The sequence below is a fragment of the Plecotus auritus genome, assembly GCF_963455305.1.
Source record: "Plecotus auritus genome assembly, chromosome: 4".
NCBI classification, from domain to species: Eukaryota; Metazoa; Chordata; class Mammalia; order Chiroptera; family Vespertilionidae; genus Plecotus; species Plecotus auritus.
The window spans coordinates 87,555,323-87,573,373 of record NC_137775.1 but is presented as its reverse complement, the minus strand read 5'-3'; the positions used below and the strand labels follow the sequence as shown (position 1 = coordinate 87,573,373).

The 18,051-nt window shown below is 40.7% G+C and overlaps 2 protein-coding genes across 3 annotated transcripts in view; one reads left to right on the top strand and one right to left on the bottom strand.

Annotated features, from left to right (window-relative positions):
* Positions 1–181: 181 nt before the first annotated feature.
* Positions 182–11,587, top strand: TDRD6 (tudor domain containing 6; the record flags this gene model as incomplete). Its single annotated transcript, XM_080666460.1, has 4 exons — positions 182–6,206; positions 7,665–7,783; positions 9,071–9,160; positions 11,122–11,587. The coding sequence occupies 4 exons, from the start codon at positions 182–184 to the stop codon at positions 11,143–11,145; spliced, it is 6,258 nt and encodes a 2,085-aa protein (XP_080522586.1). The 3' UTR covers positions 11,146–11,587.
* A 2,670-nt stretch (positions 11,588–14,257) lies between these two features.
* Positions 14,258–18,051, bottom strand: part of PLA2G7 (phospholipase A2 group VII) — a 40,331-nt gene continuing 36,537 nt past the window's right edge. For both annotated transcript variants that reach the window (XM_080665001.1, XM_080665000.1), the window contains exons 10-12: positions 17,757–17,927; positions 15,141–15,289; positions 14,258–14,711 (exon numbers count right to left, since the gene is read on the bottom strand). In XM_080665001.1, coding sequence (XP_080521127.1) covers positions 14,581–14,711; positions 15,141–15,289; positions 17,757–17,927 — 451 coding nt within the window. In that variant the 3' untranslated portion in view covers positions 14,258–14,580. The remainder of the gene's footprint in view (positions 14,712–15,140; positions 15,290–17,756; positions 17,928–18,051) is intronic.

The following is an 18,051-nucleotide window of genomic DNA, read 5'->3' as shown; positions in this document are numbered from 1 at the left end:
TCTTACCAGTTGGTGCGAGTCCGGAGGCTGGGCGATTGGCGCGTCGCCTCCGGTGGCCTCGGGAGTCTTCCCAGTGCTTCGGTCCAGAGCCTAGGTTGTGCTCCTTCCCGAGGCGGAGGGGGTTCACGGGCCTGACCCGCCGTGGCCGCTCCGGAGGCGGTAGCCACGCCGCGCCGCGGAGATGTGCTCCACACCCGGGCTGCCCACGCCCGGGGCCTCGCTGGCCCTGAGGGTGTCCTTCGTGGCCGTGCATTCCGAGGTGATCCCTGTGCAGCTCTGGGGGCTGGTGGGCGAACGGCGGGAAGAGTACCTGCGGCTGAGCCAAGAGATCCAGGAAGCGGCGGCCACGCGCGGCCCGTGGGCTCTGGGCGGCGCCTCGGCTCTGCCTGGCGAGCTGTGCCTGGTGCAGGTGGGGCTGCGGTGGCACCGCGGCCGGGTGGCCAGCCGGCAGGGCCAGGACAGCCGCGTCTTCCTGCTGGATGAAGGCCGCACCATCACGGCGGGCGCGGGCTCGCTGGTGCCCGGGCGCAGCGAGTTCTTCCACCTGCCCTCGGAGGTGCTGGGCTGCGTGCTGGCCGGCCTGGTGCCCGCGGGGGACGGCGGCGGCAGGCCCCACCACTGGCAGGCCAGCGCCCTGGATTTCCTCAGCAACCTGCAGGGCAAGGAGCTGCGTGGGCAGGTCCTGGACGTGCTTCTCCCCCACCGCCTGGTCTTTCTGGAGGTGCCCGCGCTGTTCCAGCAGATGCAGGAGCTGGGCCTGGCCAGGCAGGTACCGCACAGCCTTTTCCGCTCGCTGCTCAAACGCTACCTGCCGGCGGCCTCTGCGGGCCTGGGCTCCGGGACCCCCGTCTTGCAGCGAGTCCTGCCCAAGCAAGAGCAGCCTAGCCTGGATTACTTCTACCCCCAGCTGCAGCTGGGCGTGACGGAGCCCATGGTGGTGACGCAGGTGTGCCACCCCCACCGCATCCACTGCCAGCTGCGGAGCTTCTCCCAGGAGATTCGTCGCCTCTCTGAGAGCATGGCCCATATCTACCGGGGTTCCGTGGGGACCGGGGATGAGAACTACACCAGTGCCCCCTGGGAGGGGGAGGAGGAAAGCCCAGACAAGTCGGGCTCTCCATGTGCATCCTGTGGGTTGGACGGACATTGGTACAGGGCGCTCTTGCTTGAGACCTTTCGGCCCCAGCGCTGTGCCCAGGTGCTTCACATAGACTTCGGCAGAAAGGAGTTAGTGAGCTGCAGCAGCCTGCGCTACTTGCTGCCGGAGTATTTCCGAATGCCCGTGGTGACCTACCCCTGTGCCTTGTATGGTCTCTGGGACGGTGGCCGAGGCTGGTCTCAGTCCCAGGTCGGTGGCCTGAAGGCACTGATACTGGGCCAGGCCGTGAATGCAAAGATTGAATTTTACTGTTCCTTTGAACATGTGTATTACGTCACTCTGTATGGAGAAGATGGGATGAATCTTAACTGTGCCTTTGGGGTACAGTCCTGTTGCCTGATTGACAGATTCCTTCAGAGCCCGGGAGCAGAGGAGGAGGAGGAGGAAGAAGAGGAGGAGGAGGAAGAAGAGGAGGAGGAGGAGGAAGAGGAGGAGCCGGAAGCAGCTCTTTACTGTCAGTCTCCTGCTGAAGAAGTGGAAGAAGAGCTTTCACTCCCAGCCCTGAAGTCTGTCCATTTAAAGATCAATGCCTTCTATGATGCCCATGTTGAGTTTGTTAAAGATCCTTCTGAGTTCTGGATCGGGTTGAGGAAGCACAGGGGCACCTTCAGCAAGCTGATGAAGAGAATGTGCAGTTTCTATTCCTCGGCCAGGAAGCTGGATGGGGTAGTTTTGAAACCGAAATCTGATGACCTCTGCTGTGTGAAATGGACCGAGAACGGTTACTATCGGGCTGTGGTCACCAGATTAGACGACAAGAATGTGGATGTATTCTTAGTTGATCGAGGCAATTCGGAGAAGGTGGACTGGTGTGACGTGAGGATGCTGCTGCCTCAGTTCAGACGGCTGCCAGGATTGGCTATGAGGTGCACTCTGGCTGACATTTGGCCTGTGGCAGGAACCTGGAGCCAGGAGGCAATTTCCTTTTTTAAAAAGACTGTGCTCCACAAAGAATTAGTCATCCATGTCCTTGATAAGCAGGATAAGCAATATGTTGTGGAGATTCTTGATGAATCAAGAACAGGGGAAGAAAACATTGGTAAGGTAATTGCTCAAGCTGGATATGCCAAGTATCAGGAATTTGAAACACAGGAAAATATTCCTGGATGTACCCACTCCCCAGAGCATGTTTCAAACCATTTCAGTGCTGAGAAGAACAAAATATCTTCTGCCAAGAAGGAAGAAGTAGAACAGAAAGCCAAGGGAGATAATAACACTACATGTGTTTCAGAAGCTTTGGTGGACACAATAGTTGGTACAAATGGTTCAATGGGACTAGTTGTGCAGGGAAAAGAGAAAAGAGTGTCTGTTTATTCTCCTCTTATACAGAATTTCTTGGAAATTAAACCAGGCTCTTCTTGTAAAGGAGAGATAAAAGTTGGAAGCACAGTGGAAGTCAAAGTGTCTTATGCTAAAAACCCAGGCTATTTCTGGTGCCAACTGACCGGGAACATGCAAGGATTTAAAGCTTTAATGTGTGATATTCAGGACTATTGCAAGAATACCCCTACTCCTTACCAGGGAACCACCCCCGCTTGTTTGGCAAAGCGAACAGCAAATGGAAAATGGTCCAGAGCTCTGATCAGGAGGACACAATCTTCAGAGAATGTCAAAGTAATATTTGTAGATTATGGAGACAAAGATATGGTATCTGTGAATAATATTTGTTCAATTAGCGAAGAATTTCTCAAAGTTAAGGCTCAGGCTTTTAGGTGCAGTCTTTATAACTTAATTGAACCAACTGGTCAGAATCCTTTTGCTTGGGGTGAAAAGGCAATAAAAGTTTTCCGTGAATTTGTAGTCAATGCATGGAAAGACAATCTAGAATTAAAATGCACAATATTTGCTACTGCATCAACAGGGGATGAGGAACTGTTTTATATTGTGGATTTGCTAACACACTTTCAGAGTGCAAGCCATATTTTGGTAGAAAAAGGACTTGCAAGACCAATCAAACTTCCGAAGCCGCTGGGGTTCCCCGTTCAGCTATGTTCTTACTACTATTCAACACATGATATGAAAATTGGAAGTGAAGAATCAGTGCTTATAACACATGTTGTTGACCCTTGGACATTTTATTGCCAGTTGGGGAGAAATGCCCATATTTTAGAAGAGTTGTCATGTTCTATTATACAATTAAATAAAACTTTGCTGAACGTAAAAAAAAATCCCTTGATCCCTGGAGACTTGTGCCTTGCTAAGTATACCGACAGAAATTGGAGTAGGGGGATAATGATAGAAAAAGACCCAAATAAAGTCTTTTTTGTTGATTTTGGCAACATTCGTGTGGTAACAAATGATGATCTGCTTTCAATACCTAGTGATGCATGTGATGTCTTACTTTTGCCCATGCAGGGCATTAGATGCTCCTTGTCTGATATTCCTGACCATATACCAGAAGAAGTTACAACATGGTTTCAGGAGACTATTTTAGGCAAGTTATTGAAGGCTGTGGTCATAGCCAAAGATCCAGATGGAAGACTGATGATAGAACTATATGATGACAGTATTCAAATTAATGCTAATATTAATGAGAAGTTAGCATTACTTGGTTACAAAGGTAGGGAACGAAAAAAAGAAGAAAGTGAAGTACTCTCTGCAACAGAAACTCTTGATGTGAAAAAGAAAAATATAAAGTTGTCACCTATGGAATATTTAAGCAAACCAGTAGAGAACAAGATACACAATATGGAGATCCTGGCAGAATCATACAAATCTAAGGGCAGCTCAGCAGGTAAGGAACTCAAACTTTCACAAAGTTCAACAAAGACAAACGTAGTCCCTCAACATCGCAACTCTGTGGGGAATGGAAAGAGTGAAGTGTCTTCATTAATAGAAAAGAGCGAAGAAAGAAAAGTCATGGAACTGGAAGTCACTCCTTTAGAGAGAAAAAGAGGAGATTCCTGTAACAAAGATTTGCCTCTAAAATTTTCTGAGTTCCCACAGAAGACTGTAAAGCCTGGCTTTAAAACAACTGTGTATGTTTCTCATATAAATGATCTTTCAGACTTTTATGTGCAACTAACAGAAGATGAAGCTGAACTCAGTCGTCTTTCAGAGAGATTAAATGATGTTAGCATGAGGCCCGAATGTTATGCAGGTCCACCTTTGCAAAGAGGAGATATAATATGTGCCACTTTCCCAGATGACAATTTATGGTATCGTGCTGTGGTCAAGGAAAAACAACCCAGTAACCTTCTCTCTGTACAATTTATAGATTATGGCAACGTTTCCATGATTCCTACTAACAAGATAGGTAAACTTGACCTTGTTCATGCCCTGTTACCAAGGTTGTGCATTCACTGCTCCTTACAGGGACTTTGGGTTCCTGAGATTCTAAATTGTAAAGAAATGATGCATTACTTTTCTCAAAGGACAGACGAGGCTCCAATAAAATGTGAATTTGTTAAATTCCAAGACAGATGGGAAGTTATTCTTGCTGATGAACATGGGATCATAGCAGAAGATATGATTAGCAGATATACTTTCAGTGAAAAATCTGAAGTAGGATTTTCCATCCAAATAATGAATGGCGCCTTTTCCAAGTTGGCCAACAAAACAGACAGTGACACTTCAGTATTTCTTAACTGGTATAATCCCAAGATAAAAATGATAAGAGCTTATGCCACTGTGGTAGATGGACCTGAATATTTTTGGTGTCAGTTTGCTGATACTGAGAAACTTCAGTATTTAGAAGGAAGACTACAAACTGCTGGAGAACGGACAACAGATTGGAGAAGTTGTATCTCATGTCCTCAGATTGGAGACCCTTGCATAGTGAGATACAGAGAAGATGGGCACTTGTATAGGGCACTTATCACCAAAATTTGCAAAGATTCTCTTGTGTCTGTCAGGCTTGTGGACTTTGGGAACATTGAAGACTGCGTGGACCCCAAATCCCTCTGGACCATTCCTTCTGAACTTATGGTGATTCCCATGCAAGCCTTTCCCTGTTGTCTCTTGGGATTTCATATTTCAGAGGGCGTGTGCCCTCAAGAGGGAAATGACCTTTTTTATGAAATAGTAACAGAAGATGTGTTGGAGATAACAATCTTAGAAATAAAAAAGGATATTTGTGATATCCCTTTAGCAATTGTTGACTTGAAAAGCAAAGGCGAAAGTATTAATGAGAAAATGAAAAGGTATTCTCAGATTGGTATTAGAAACAGTGATCTGCCCTATGAAAAAAATGTCCCAGGGATAAAGGGAGCTCTTAGATCCCCCGGTCCTGATGTCAGACTTAAGAAACCATGTAGTAAGGCTGGACAAGAGAAAACATTATATGTGAAACCACAGGCAGGTGAGCTCTCTGTAAGAATTGAGAAAGACTTAAACATGATTGAAATCAAACCAAATAAATTCCATGATCCCAAAACTGATACCGTTTTTGAAGCTTTTGAAAACCCATGCAAAGATAAGACTGGCACTGAGGTCCTAGAAGGTAAAGTAGAGTGCCATTCGGTTGACAAAGCAAAGTTTGATGATGAACAAATGACAGGATTGAATGTGTTATTTCCTCGTGCCGATGAAACAGAGGAGATACTAGAACTGAATTCACTTGAGGTGCCGCTTTCTCCTGATGATGAATCAAAAGAATTCGTGGACCTGGAATCCATGGAGTTACAGCATTCCCTAGTCGGGGATGAAGAAAAGGAAGAGCCAGGCCTGGTGCCTCCCGTCGAGCCACTCCCCCTGGTCTGTGACACAGAAGCCACCCTGGAGCCCTTCACAGTGCAGCTGCCCCTCACCTATGAAGCCGAGAAGCAGCCAGAGCTAGACTTACCTACAGCCCAGCTGTGCCTGGAATCCCTGTATGCTGAGGACACGAGAGAGTCAAGCTGTGTGGAATGGTTTGATGACCAATCCGGGTTGCCATTGCATCTACATGGAAAGGATTGTGATCCCAAGACACAGATAGAAATGACTATATATAAAGAAGAATTTACAGAATATAAAAACAGAGATGCCATTTCCTCATTGACGTCTCTGTTTTCTGAGGAAGAACCCAGAGATGAGCGGAAACACGGTGCTTTACCAGGGGTCCCAGGTATGTGAACTTTTTCTCTCACTTTCATTTAGGTTTAACCTGGTGTCTTTCTTATTTATTTACTAATTTGTCTTAAAGAAAAAAATAATTCTTATCTGAATTTTTAAATTAACTTTTTGGGGGAACAGATTAAAACCTGAAAAGAGAATCCGATTTGGAGGGTATTTTTAACATAGGAAAATTAAATTGTAAAATTTGTGTAAAATAATACTTTATATGCTGGGTAAAATGCTGACTTATTTTGTGTTTAAAAATAGAATGCTTAAAGTGTGTTTCCAAAAAGTAATCACATTAAAATGTAAAACAAAAAAACAACACCTTTAAAATAAAGAGGTTATATTTTTTGGTGTTTTTTAAAAAAGTGTGGGTTTGGGTTTTGTGTGTGTGTGTGTGTGTGTGTGTGTGTGTGTGTGTGTGTTTTCCAAACATTACTATAGGCATGAATTTATGATAAGGATCATTTCAGCAGAGTTTTCAAATTTAACTGTTTTGCTTCATGCAGGTACTTTGCCATTCATTTAGAATTCCTTAAACAAAAACTAGATTATGGAGCCTATACAAACCAAAAAAGTTAACAGCCAGGAGTAAATATTAGAGAACATTTATTGTCATTAACTTTTCTATAAATTATTATTACTACTATTTTCTTGGCTGCTTAATAAGATTCAAAGTTAAATGAAATGGCTAACTTTTAGTTTGTTTTTTTAAATCAATGTAACTTTTTAATAATTGTTATATTATTCAACTTGAGTTATTGTACAAAATAGAGAAAACGATAGACTCTCAGGAGAATGAAAATCACCATAATTGCATCACCAAGAAATGACCACAGTTAACACCATGTTGTACTTCCTTTCTGTTGTCTTTCTGCATATGTGTGTGTTTATTTATGGAGAGTTTAAAAAACTAAATAGAGATCATACTATCCTACAGTGTTCACCTCTTAAATATGACTTCAAAATAATTTAATTCCAGAGTGTGCCATCCTGTGGATATATGATGATTTATTTAAATATTATACTAGATTTTTAGTCTTCATTGTTACATTTCAGAATAGTAAGTAATAGCTTTGTGATAAGATTGTCTGTTCATTTGCAATATGCTGCTTTGCTATAGAAATGGTTGTTGTAACCATAGATCACACCACCTCTGACAAGAATAGCCTGCTTTTTGTAGTAGTTTTGAATGTTAGAACCAGACACACACCTTTAAAAAACACAACACATAGTGATGGTTTTTTGTTTGTTGATGTTTGTTTGTTAGTTTTTGAGGAAAATGGTAAGGAATTATATGGGGAGGGACCCTGATAGAATTTAGACAAAACCAAGGAAAGATGACAGACTTAGATACTGATTATATAGGAATAGCAATGGCAGAGTAGGAAAATGCTTTGCTCATGCATCTAATATTAAGGAATGAAGAGGTATGCATTGAGTCTTACTCTATTCAATCTGGCAGCTCAACCAGAGAACACGTACACTCTGAAAGGATTTACTGTGGGATCCAAATGTGTTGTGTGGTCAAGACACACATGGTCTAAATGTGAGATTTTGGAAATAGCTGAAGAAGGCACAAAGGTGAGTACAGTTGAAATACTTTATCTCAAACTGTACCTGAAGACTGTTAAGGAAATTTTATAAGCTGAGAAAATGCAGTTAAACAGATGTTCAGCTGTTCATTCCCCCTCATATTTTGATGCAGTGCAAAATATCGTTTTAAGAGTTCATAGATGAGCATCCTACCAAGAAATTGTGCTAGGCTTTCCTCCTTACCCCTAAAATTCTATCAATCACCAGGTTCCACACTTTCCACTTCCAATGTGTCAAAATGTTTTAGATCTCTTGCCACTGCCTTTGTCGAGTCCCTCATTTCACAACCAGATTATTCTAATAACCTTCTATTTGGTTCACTTCTGGCCTTCCTTCAGTTGATTCTCCACCCTGCCAGTGTGCAGTTTCTCAAATGCCAATCTGAGTACATCATTCCCGTGTGTCAAAGTTCTTGGGGACTTGCACTTGAATGTGTCTCTCCTGTGACCTGAAAACCACTTGTATCAGAATCACCTGGTGTGTTTACTTAAACTGTAGGTTTCCAGGCTGTGCCCTGGCTGGCTGACTCAGAACTTCTGGGAGTAGGACCAGGACTGTGCATTCTTATACCACTAAAATTTGGGAGCCACTCTTCTAGAATAGAAAAGTCAAGCTCGCCAACATGACATAGTCCTCCGGGTTAAAGATGACATAGTCCTCCGGGTTAAAGTGTCAATGTACCTCTCCATCCTTAGGTCTTGCTCCTTTATGTTTTGTACTTGACATCAGATGAACATCAGACGGCTTGGTTTCTCATATATGTATGATTCTGCTTGGCTTCTTTGATTGATGTATTTAATAATGCAGTTAGTTCTATTTGCCTGTATTCTGTCCCCTGCCAAACTGGTTAATTTCCACTTATCTTTAAAAGATTTACTTTAACCATTGCTTCTTCCAGGAAGCATTCACTTGCTTTATTTTCTAAATTTCTCTCTCTCTCCCCTTTCCCTACCTTCAAAGAGCTTTATGTCTTCTGTATATTTCTGTATCTCCTGCTGCAGAAATCTGTTATGCAATTTACTGCTTAGAGATCTGTTTCTCCACTAAATTTTGAACCTTTTGAGATCTAAATTTTATCCATCTTTGATCTCTAGGCTTATTCAATATACGTTTTTTGAACTAGAGTATCATTGAGTTGAAACATAAGACTGAAATTTAATACAATTATTTTATTGCCTTTTAAGGTATTTCATTTTTGAAAGGATTGTTGTGGTACAAGAATCAGTTGCAGTTTTTGGAATCTACCAATATTTATTACATTTTTTTCTATGGTAGGTTTTGAACCTTTCAAATGGTATGGAGGAGATAGTGAACCCTGAGAATGTCTGGAATGGCATACCCAAATTGGATAAGAGTCCATGTGAGGTATGGAATTATAGAAATAGTAATTAATGAGAGCATTGTCCTTCATTTTGAAAGGTGATAACTATTGCCAAAGATCTTGTGTTTAGGAATAATGGGGGTCTTTATTGTAATGACAATGAAAAACAGCAATAACAGAATCAATGTTTCTGGGCTTTATGCCTCATATCCTTTTGGACAACCTAGTTATTAATGTTTTACTCTTGATTTTCATTTTGGGACTTAAAACATTGAAATTGTTTGTTGTCCATGACCTTTATAAAATAAGTTTGATGAAGAAAATCTAGGACAATGGCAAAGTTAAAAAGAAAAGAGTATCAGTCACCTGTAATATATTCATCCAAAGATAAACACATTGGTCAATGTGGTTTTCCTTTATAGTTTTTCTGATTATATGGAATATAAACATACCATCTATATATTTTGAACATAGTTTATTTTATTCTACATACAGTTTTATATTTTGTTCTTTATTCAAGATTATAAGGTGGGCAATTTCTGTTGCCATTATGATATGTCTGGACATTTGAATTTATCCTGTTTGGATAAATTTAAATCTCATGAGGCATTAACTTACAAAAGACTACTTTTTTGTGATACATAAAGTCACCATGGTCTGGGATTCTATTGGATTACATTTAAAAAATTTTTTTTATCTGAGCTATTTTCTCTTACCATAAGAATAGGTCTCATGAATTCATTTCTGTACAGACATCACATTCATGATGCTATTAGGAGTTGAAAGCATCCAGGAGAACTATTCCTCTTCATGAAGTCTTTAATAAACCTTATATGGCTCACCATGGATAATGTGTTTGAAAAGCAGCCCTTGAACAATGTACCAGACACCAGAGTTGTGGGACTTTAGGAGCTAACGGTTGGAAGAGGGTACTTCATTCCCTGTGTCGAATGCTCCCATGGAGATGGGCCAGAGAAATGAGTAGCTGAAGGATAGAAAATGTACTTGAGGTGATTCTTCACTATAAAATCAGATCCTTTTTAAAGGATTACCTTTTGTTGTTTACCATTTTTCTGGTTTATCTATGGTTCCCTTTCTGGTTTTAATTATTTTGTGCCTACAATGAAGAACTGGTTGTAATCCAAAGGTTCATTTTGCTGGGATATAGTCCAAACACCGGGGAAAGATCTTTCCTTCATGTCATTGGATGATACCACCATTTAAGGAAACTTTTGTTTATAAAACAGATTGTCAAATCTTAAAGATACCATTACCCTGAACCCTCAAACAGAAATGTTTTATCAATTAATTCCCTTGTCTGTCGGTAGTAAGAAAAAACAAAAACAAAACAAAACAAAAAACAACTCTTTAGCTAAAATGTTAAATGTGCTTAGGAGGATAAATAGCCAAGAAGAGGAATTCTTGAAATAGGAAATGCTTGTTGATTGAATTAACCTTGAAAGTTAGATTGTGAATCTGATAAATTCATAGTTTAAAGGTTTATTTCAGTATTAATTAGCTTATATGTTCAAATCATCTATGTATGTTAAATGGTCTTCTGGAATTTCTTTCAGGATTTTTAGTTTTATGTATATGGTACAGTTCAATTTGGGGGATTTCCTGGTCATCGCATGGTCATGTTCATAAGTAGCATACTTGTTCTTAGAATTGAGCAGATTATGAATGAAATCAGCTCTTGGTGGCTTTATGTGAAAAATACACACTAGTCAAGGAGAACAATGGGCTAACTGGCTACCAGCCTTGTTAACATCCTTCTAGCAAAATAAGAAAATATGCCCATTTCATAATATTTTAGAGAAACTTTGATAATAGGTAATGTATGAGAACCAAAACACTAAAAATAAAACATTTTATAGGGATAATTCTCTGCAGTAATTAGAATACTCACTCATCCTCCCTCCCCATTTTTAGAGGACATTAAATTTGTGGTGGTCGCTCCCATGTAAGTAATTTTCTTGTTTTTCTGTTTCTTTCTCAACCTCAGAAAAGGGGCCTGGAGGTAACATAGATTTAGCTGTGGATCCAGTCAGAGCTGCTCTTAAACAAGAGGCGTGGCATCCAGACCAATAGAGTGTTTGAGCAAATTGAGAGCCTGGATCACAAGAAATTGTCATGCTTTGGAAACTTTGATATGTGAAAGGTTGACTGTGCAGTGTATTTATAGTCATACTGCTGAATGTATATGGATTGGATCTCTTTATTTTGCTAACCAATTTACTAACACATTAGGTCATATTTTAAAAAATTATTTAAAATATAGTGTTTAAACAAGTATAGGTTTATAACAAGTATATTATATGATGCTACTTAGGAGGATGGTTTTGTAACTCCTTCAGGATTTTTGTTTTTGTTTCAGAAGCTTTGTCTTCTCTGTCTAAATATTTGACTAATTGCCTGTTTGAATTTGGAAGTATTCTTAATGACACAATATTTGAATAAAGTTGATCCTTAAAAGTGTAGTGGTCTCTTTTCATTAAATAGGAAATAGAATTTTGGAATATCCATAGTAAAGGAACCACAATTCTACAGTTGGGGGAAAGAGAGCAGCATTAAATGCTAGCTCCGGGTTTAGTCACTCAGCTGGTACTTTAAATGCATTTTCTTATTTACTCCTCAACTCTAGGTGCATATTAATATTGTTCATATTTTATAGGTGAGAAAATGGAAACTTTTTACAGAAGCTGAATAACTTGCCTAAGGTCAAAGAGCTAGAGGCTTGATCAAACTGGACCCATCTAACATCAAAGTCCATGCTTTTAAAAACATGGTTGTAAGTGGTAGTAGGCAAGGTCCAGATCCTAGTATCAGGAAATAGATTCTTCTTATATACTGCTTACTATATATGCAACCTAGGCAGACTATATAATATCTTTGAGCCTTGATCTTCCTCATCTGTGAAATGGGGATAATAAAACATTTCTTGCAATATTTTTAAGATTATAAATAATTTATGTAAAGTACCTGAAAAGGAGTAGGCATTCAACAGGTACTTCCTTCTTTTCCCTGAAAGATATTCAGTATGCACTATACTAGGGTTGTGTTTTTTTAACCTTAACTCATTGGATCCTCTCAGCAGATATTTTCTTTTTTTTCCGCAGCAGCACATGCCACCAACAAAGGATTTGAAAGAGTTGCTATTGAGTGGGACAGTCATACAATTGGAATGGTTATCCATTTCTAAAACGAGGTTTGCAACATGAGAGTGGGGAAAAGATGTTTGCATGGGAACATTATCAGACCTTGAAGCTCGAAGGGAATAGAGAGAACAGAGGAGCTTAAAAGCTGGGTGTAATTTCAAAAAGCAAAAAGGATATGGTTTTGCATTTAACTTAATGTAGGTAGATAAGTATATGGTTGTTCCTGAGATAATGAACAGACAAGTTTGGCTCAACATGTAGGAGACACAGTTGTGAATTACTGAGAGAAATGTCAGAGAAGGCATTTTAGGGCCAGATTACAGGAAGCCTGCAGTTTCATGCTGAGGAAACATTTTAAATCTGAATGGCTATATAGGATAGGAGAAACCAGATTTCTCAAAATGGGTCTTTGTGCACCTTAACACATTAAGACAGGCCCGAAGTGCCATTTCAGAACACGTACTTAGTAACTGGGCAGAAGGGGTAGAGATGGAATAGTCATAGTGAACCAAGCTTCTTACCAAGTACTGATTATCCCTGTTCACACAGGCTTAATTAACTATAAAGAAATCAGAGGAACAAGGCCATACTTAGGCCAAAATATACTTAGCTACTCAGTTGTGTAAGTTTTTATACCCTTTGGGAAACTAAAAAAAGTGTTTCCCTTGACTCCTGCACATATCTATACTAATAAAAGGGTAATATGCAAATGGTCAGGATACCCTCAATAACCGAACAGCAGGCTGTGTGGGGCGACGAGGTCAGCGGGGGGGGGGGGGGGGGGGGGTGCAGTGTGGGGTGACCAGGATGGCAGAGGGGGGCAGTGAGGGGCAACCAGGCCAACATGGGGGGCATTTTGGGGTGATCAGGCTGGCAGGGAGGGCAGTGAGGGGCAACCAGGCCAGCAGAGGGGAGCAGTGAGGGGTGACCAGGCCAGCAGGGGGGCAGTTGGGGGTGATCAGGCCAGCGGGGGGGGGGGGGGCATGAAGGGTGATCAGGCTGGCAGAGGGGCAGTTGGGGCGACCAGACCAGCAGGGGGGAGGGGGCTGTTGGGGGTAACCAGGCCAGCAGGGGGGGCAATTGGGGCAACCAGGCTGGCAGAGGGGGGCAGTGAGGGGCGACCAGGCAGGCAGACATCCCCTGAAGGGTCCTGGATTGGAGAGGGTGCAGGCTGGGCTAAGGGGACACCCACCCCCCCCCCCCTGCACGAATTTCATGCACCGGGCCTCTAGTAAGTGCATAATGTTTAAGGCATTCTTTTTCCTCCATTTATTGTGATATTCTATTTCCAGTACTACCTATATAATTAAAAAAAATTATTAAATAAAAATAATTGAAGACCAGCTGATGTGACCTAGTTGGTTGAGCATTGTCTTATGCACCAAGAGGTCACTGGTTCAATTCCAAGTCAGGGCCCATGCCCAGGTTTTTGGCTCAATCCCTAGTAGGGGGCATGCAGGAAGCAGCTGATCAATGTTTCTATCTCTCTCTAAAAATTAGTAACAATAAAAAAAATATTTAAAAAAGTAATTAAAAAACATAAAAATAAATAAAAATAATTGGAAAATAAAGCAGTTAAACGTCACTCTGAATGTTTTCTTTGTTAACCCTGCCTTTGGTGAATAATAAGTGAATGTGTTATGTAGCTGGTATTTCTGCTCTGTCTTTTGCACCTTTCTTTCGTAAGTAGGATCTGCCAAGAATAAACCATTAAAATAAATACAAACAAATTACCCGCTTCCTTTAATCTGCTTTAATATGCTGCCCTTGCCTGTTTCCAATAATCTTACCCTTGTCCATGCCCCACTTAGTCATCATGTTCAATTGTATAGTATCACTGTGGTAAAACAATGGCTTTATGAACTGCTTGATCTAAGTTTTCTTAACATGGCCCAAAACAAAGGGAAGTGCTGCCAAATTCTATCCATATTACCATGTTGCTGAAACACAATTCTACTGCTCATAAAATAAAATAAAAAAGAGGCAGAGGCAAGAAAATCTCTTTTTATTTTTTCAGGGAGTGTTATGTACTTGCAAATTTTTTTTATTGGCATTGTGCCTGTTTTAATATCCTTGTTCATTAATGTAATGTAAAAACAGTTATTAACTTGATACTAAAAAAGGATCACTTAGTGAAAAGTAAAATTTAGGCTGGTATGATTTTTACATAATGTAGTCTCCCTTTAAATTTAAAGGGAAAAGATTTAATCTAAATTTCAGTCACTATTATGGTATAGCCATACAACACACACACTTTCAAACAGTTTTAAAATAAGACTTTTTAAAAAGCACTTTTAATCTAAATTCTATTCCTCTACACTTGAAGAGTTCTGTAGAGTGCCATGATGGTTGGTTGTGTCAACATTAGTCCCTGGAATAAGGTGATCATCTTTCCCGTCAATCAAATAATCCCATTTATCAAAATCTTTCTGAAGTCCTGGAAAATATAAATATTAATAAACATTAAACTTTCGAGAGTGTTGAACAGTTGAGTGCCACTAGGTGGCATCATAGCATCACAAATTACATAATCCTTGTACTGATCAGAGAGACAAGGTATCCAGTGTTTGGCTGCTGCATCTGAATGAGATGGGATGGATGCAACATGCACAGTATCCTCAGCATGGAAGTCCACACCAGTCTTACTTACCAGGAAGACTGTTGGCTCTAACATGTAGACTTACTGTCTGATATATAGTATGCAATGCTGCAAAATTAAATTTTCTCAAGTTTTCAAACTGATTTGACTGCTATGTTAAATTATAAACCACTAGAAACGGTTAACATGAAGCTAGTGCTGTAATAAAAGACAGTTTTGTTCTGCAAATCATCCTGTTTGTGGAATGAAAGAATATTTGTTTCTTACCTAAATGCTTTTGTAAGAATGCTAATGAAGCTTTGTTGGTAAGATCAATAGCTATATTTGAATCTATTTTTCCTTTTAGTGTGAATATGTATCCAACTGCTTTGCCAGTTGCAAAAGTGAAGTCAGCAAAATTCTGATGTACTGAACCCCTGAAAGATAAATGAGACATTTACAAATCACATTGTTTGTAGTTAGAGTGCAGGAAAGATATGGGCCTGGTTGACTTTTTCTTTCTTTCTTTCTTTCTTTTTTTTTTTTTAAATTGATCTTTAAAGAGAGAGGAAGGGCGAGGGAGAGAGAGAAACATCAATGTGAGAGCAAAACATTCATCGGCTGCCTCCAGGACGCCCTTAAAGGGGATCGAGCCTGCAACCTGGGCATATGCTTTGGCAGGGAATCAAACTGGTTACCTTTCAGTGCCTAGGGCAACACCCAACCAGCTGAGCCACACCAGCCAGGGTCTGGTTGACTTATTTACTGAAAACCAAGGAAACAAGATTTATCAATTTGATCTCCTTAGATATGATTTTGAGGGTCACAGACTGCTCATTTAGGGATCTTAGAGTATATATTTGTCTTCCCTTCTATATAAACAATTCAACGATTCCTATTTTGCTTGGCATCTTGTCTTTAAAAGAAATGATTCCAGCTTTTTAAGGGACTAGAATACTTCTCATTTCATTAGATGGAATGTGTTATATGTTGAACTCAGAGCCAGAAGCCTGCTCCCTTACTACAACCACTTAACTTGATATCTATTTGATGCTAATCAAGACACTTTGGATTTAAGCCTTGGATTAAGTAGATTAGAGAAACATGTTTTCTTGTATTATTTCAAATGTAAGCACCTTCCAAATACCACTAAGCTGCACGTTAAATTCACCAACAGCCTACCCTCAAATAGGATGGCCTTTTTTATTGCTCATTTTCTATTACCTCTGGGACATTCGACACTTGATTTTATTGCATTTTTTCCCTCTTTGTTTCCTTGACATTGCACCTGCCCCTTTCCTTGTACTGTTCTTTCCTGGCTCTTCACCTAAAATGTAGGCATTCCTCAAGGTTCTCTTCTCAGGCCATTTCTCTTCTCACTTTGTGGTCTCGTCCATACCAAAGGTTCATCTATAACATACAAAGTCTATGCATTTCCAATTTGGTCAGGCAGCTCTACCCATATTTCCCAATCTCAAGCTGAGAAATACCAAGATTAAAATACTTTTTTTTTCAGGCCCCACGTGGTGCAATTCTTTTTTTTTCCACTTTGCTGCTACTCATACTAGTAAGTAAACCGTGAATCCTCTTAGTTATAACTACTCAAAACCAAGCCACTTGGCACCTGCTCACTCTTCCCCACATTTCAACCAAAACTTGAGTATGAGACTCATAAAGAAGGTAGATATAGGGAAAAGCAGAAGCCTGGATGCTACCTGTAGTAGAGGATGGCCAAGGAGAAGGAGAGGGTGGGGGGAAAGGAGGAAGTCATCTAAAATTTAGACACTAAATGGCAGGGGAAGAGTAGGGCTCGGTAGCCTGGGGAGGAGAAATAGGAGTCCTCAACAATATTGAATGGATGCAGAGAGAAAGGCTGAGACTACACATAGACTGCTGGGCTTTTAAAGCCTCGGCAGGGCCAGCTTCAGCACCTGGGGGGGGGTGGGGGGCGGGCGGGATGGGGGGCATTTGGGAAGCTAGACCACAGGAGTTAAGAGTAAGTGCAAGTAAGCACATGCAATATTAAATATAAGCTATTCTTTCAAGATTTCTAGTAGAAAAAAAGGAAGAAAAAGAGTGCCTAGTAAGGAAGTGGGGTGAAGGACAGGTTAGGCGTTCCGTACTATTTCTCCTTTAGAATTAGACTTGCACGTGCAAATATGCTACATTGAAGTCCTTTCCTTACCTGGACCTTTCCTTGCAGTCTGTCTAAACTCTCTCGATCCTTCAACACCCAATTCTACTGCCATCGCTTCCAAGCAGCCTTTTCTGACTACCTCAGTTGGAAAAGACCTCTCCATTTGCTGATCCCGAAGTGTTCATTGCCTATACTATATATTTTCTTCCTGGAAATAAACCAGTTTCATATAGGAGAGGGATGAGCACTATCTTTGCTTTATAACATCCCATTGTGAGTCCAAAACCCTTTTGGGATTTCTTTTTCACATCCATGATATAAGCATATTGCCAGCACTCGAGGGGACCCCATTATAGTTTGGGGAATTTATACATTTGTATTTTTCCCAAATAGGTAAACACATTGCCGGTCTGAACCTATGATCTGACTTTTTTCCTAAAGAGTTCCTACCCTAGCCTGGTGATGGAATACTTCCCTCTGCCCAGACCCCATAATGAGTAAGCTTGCTCTTGCGTTTACATGAAAGTGGCACGCACCCTAGTGCACATTTTAATTATCAGTATATGAGCTGCATATAGTAACACCATTGAAAATTTGCATTTTAAAAAGAGTAAATCTAAATGCACTTAGAACCTGAGATTTTTCTAATATTCTCACTTATCGAAAGTCTACACAACAAATTTAACAATCCTTTAATGGCTGCTATCTGTTGTGGTTTATCCAAGTTTCAAGTTTCTATTTCAGATAATGAAGTCAGTTGTTATTACCTGATTGTGATCATTTTCCTTTCTTTACCAGGTGCGTAGCATTTTTTCATTCTTATGATATTAGCAGGATACTGGAACCGTTCCGAATTGATAAAAAAGAGGGGCTGAGAAAACTTGGAATATACTTCCTCATTCAGGGGCAGCATCCATGCATCCAGGGCAATACCGCACCTGCAGGTGTTTGTTGAGACGATAACAGAAGGCTGGTTACACACTGGCAAACATTCAGGGCTTTCTAATAAAGCCAGGACTAATGGACACATACCACACTGGTCCATGATGGTTATCTCACTGG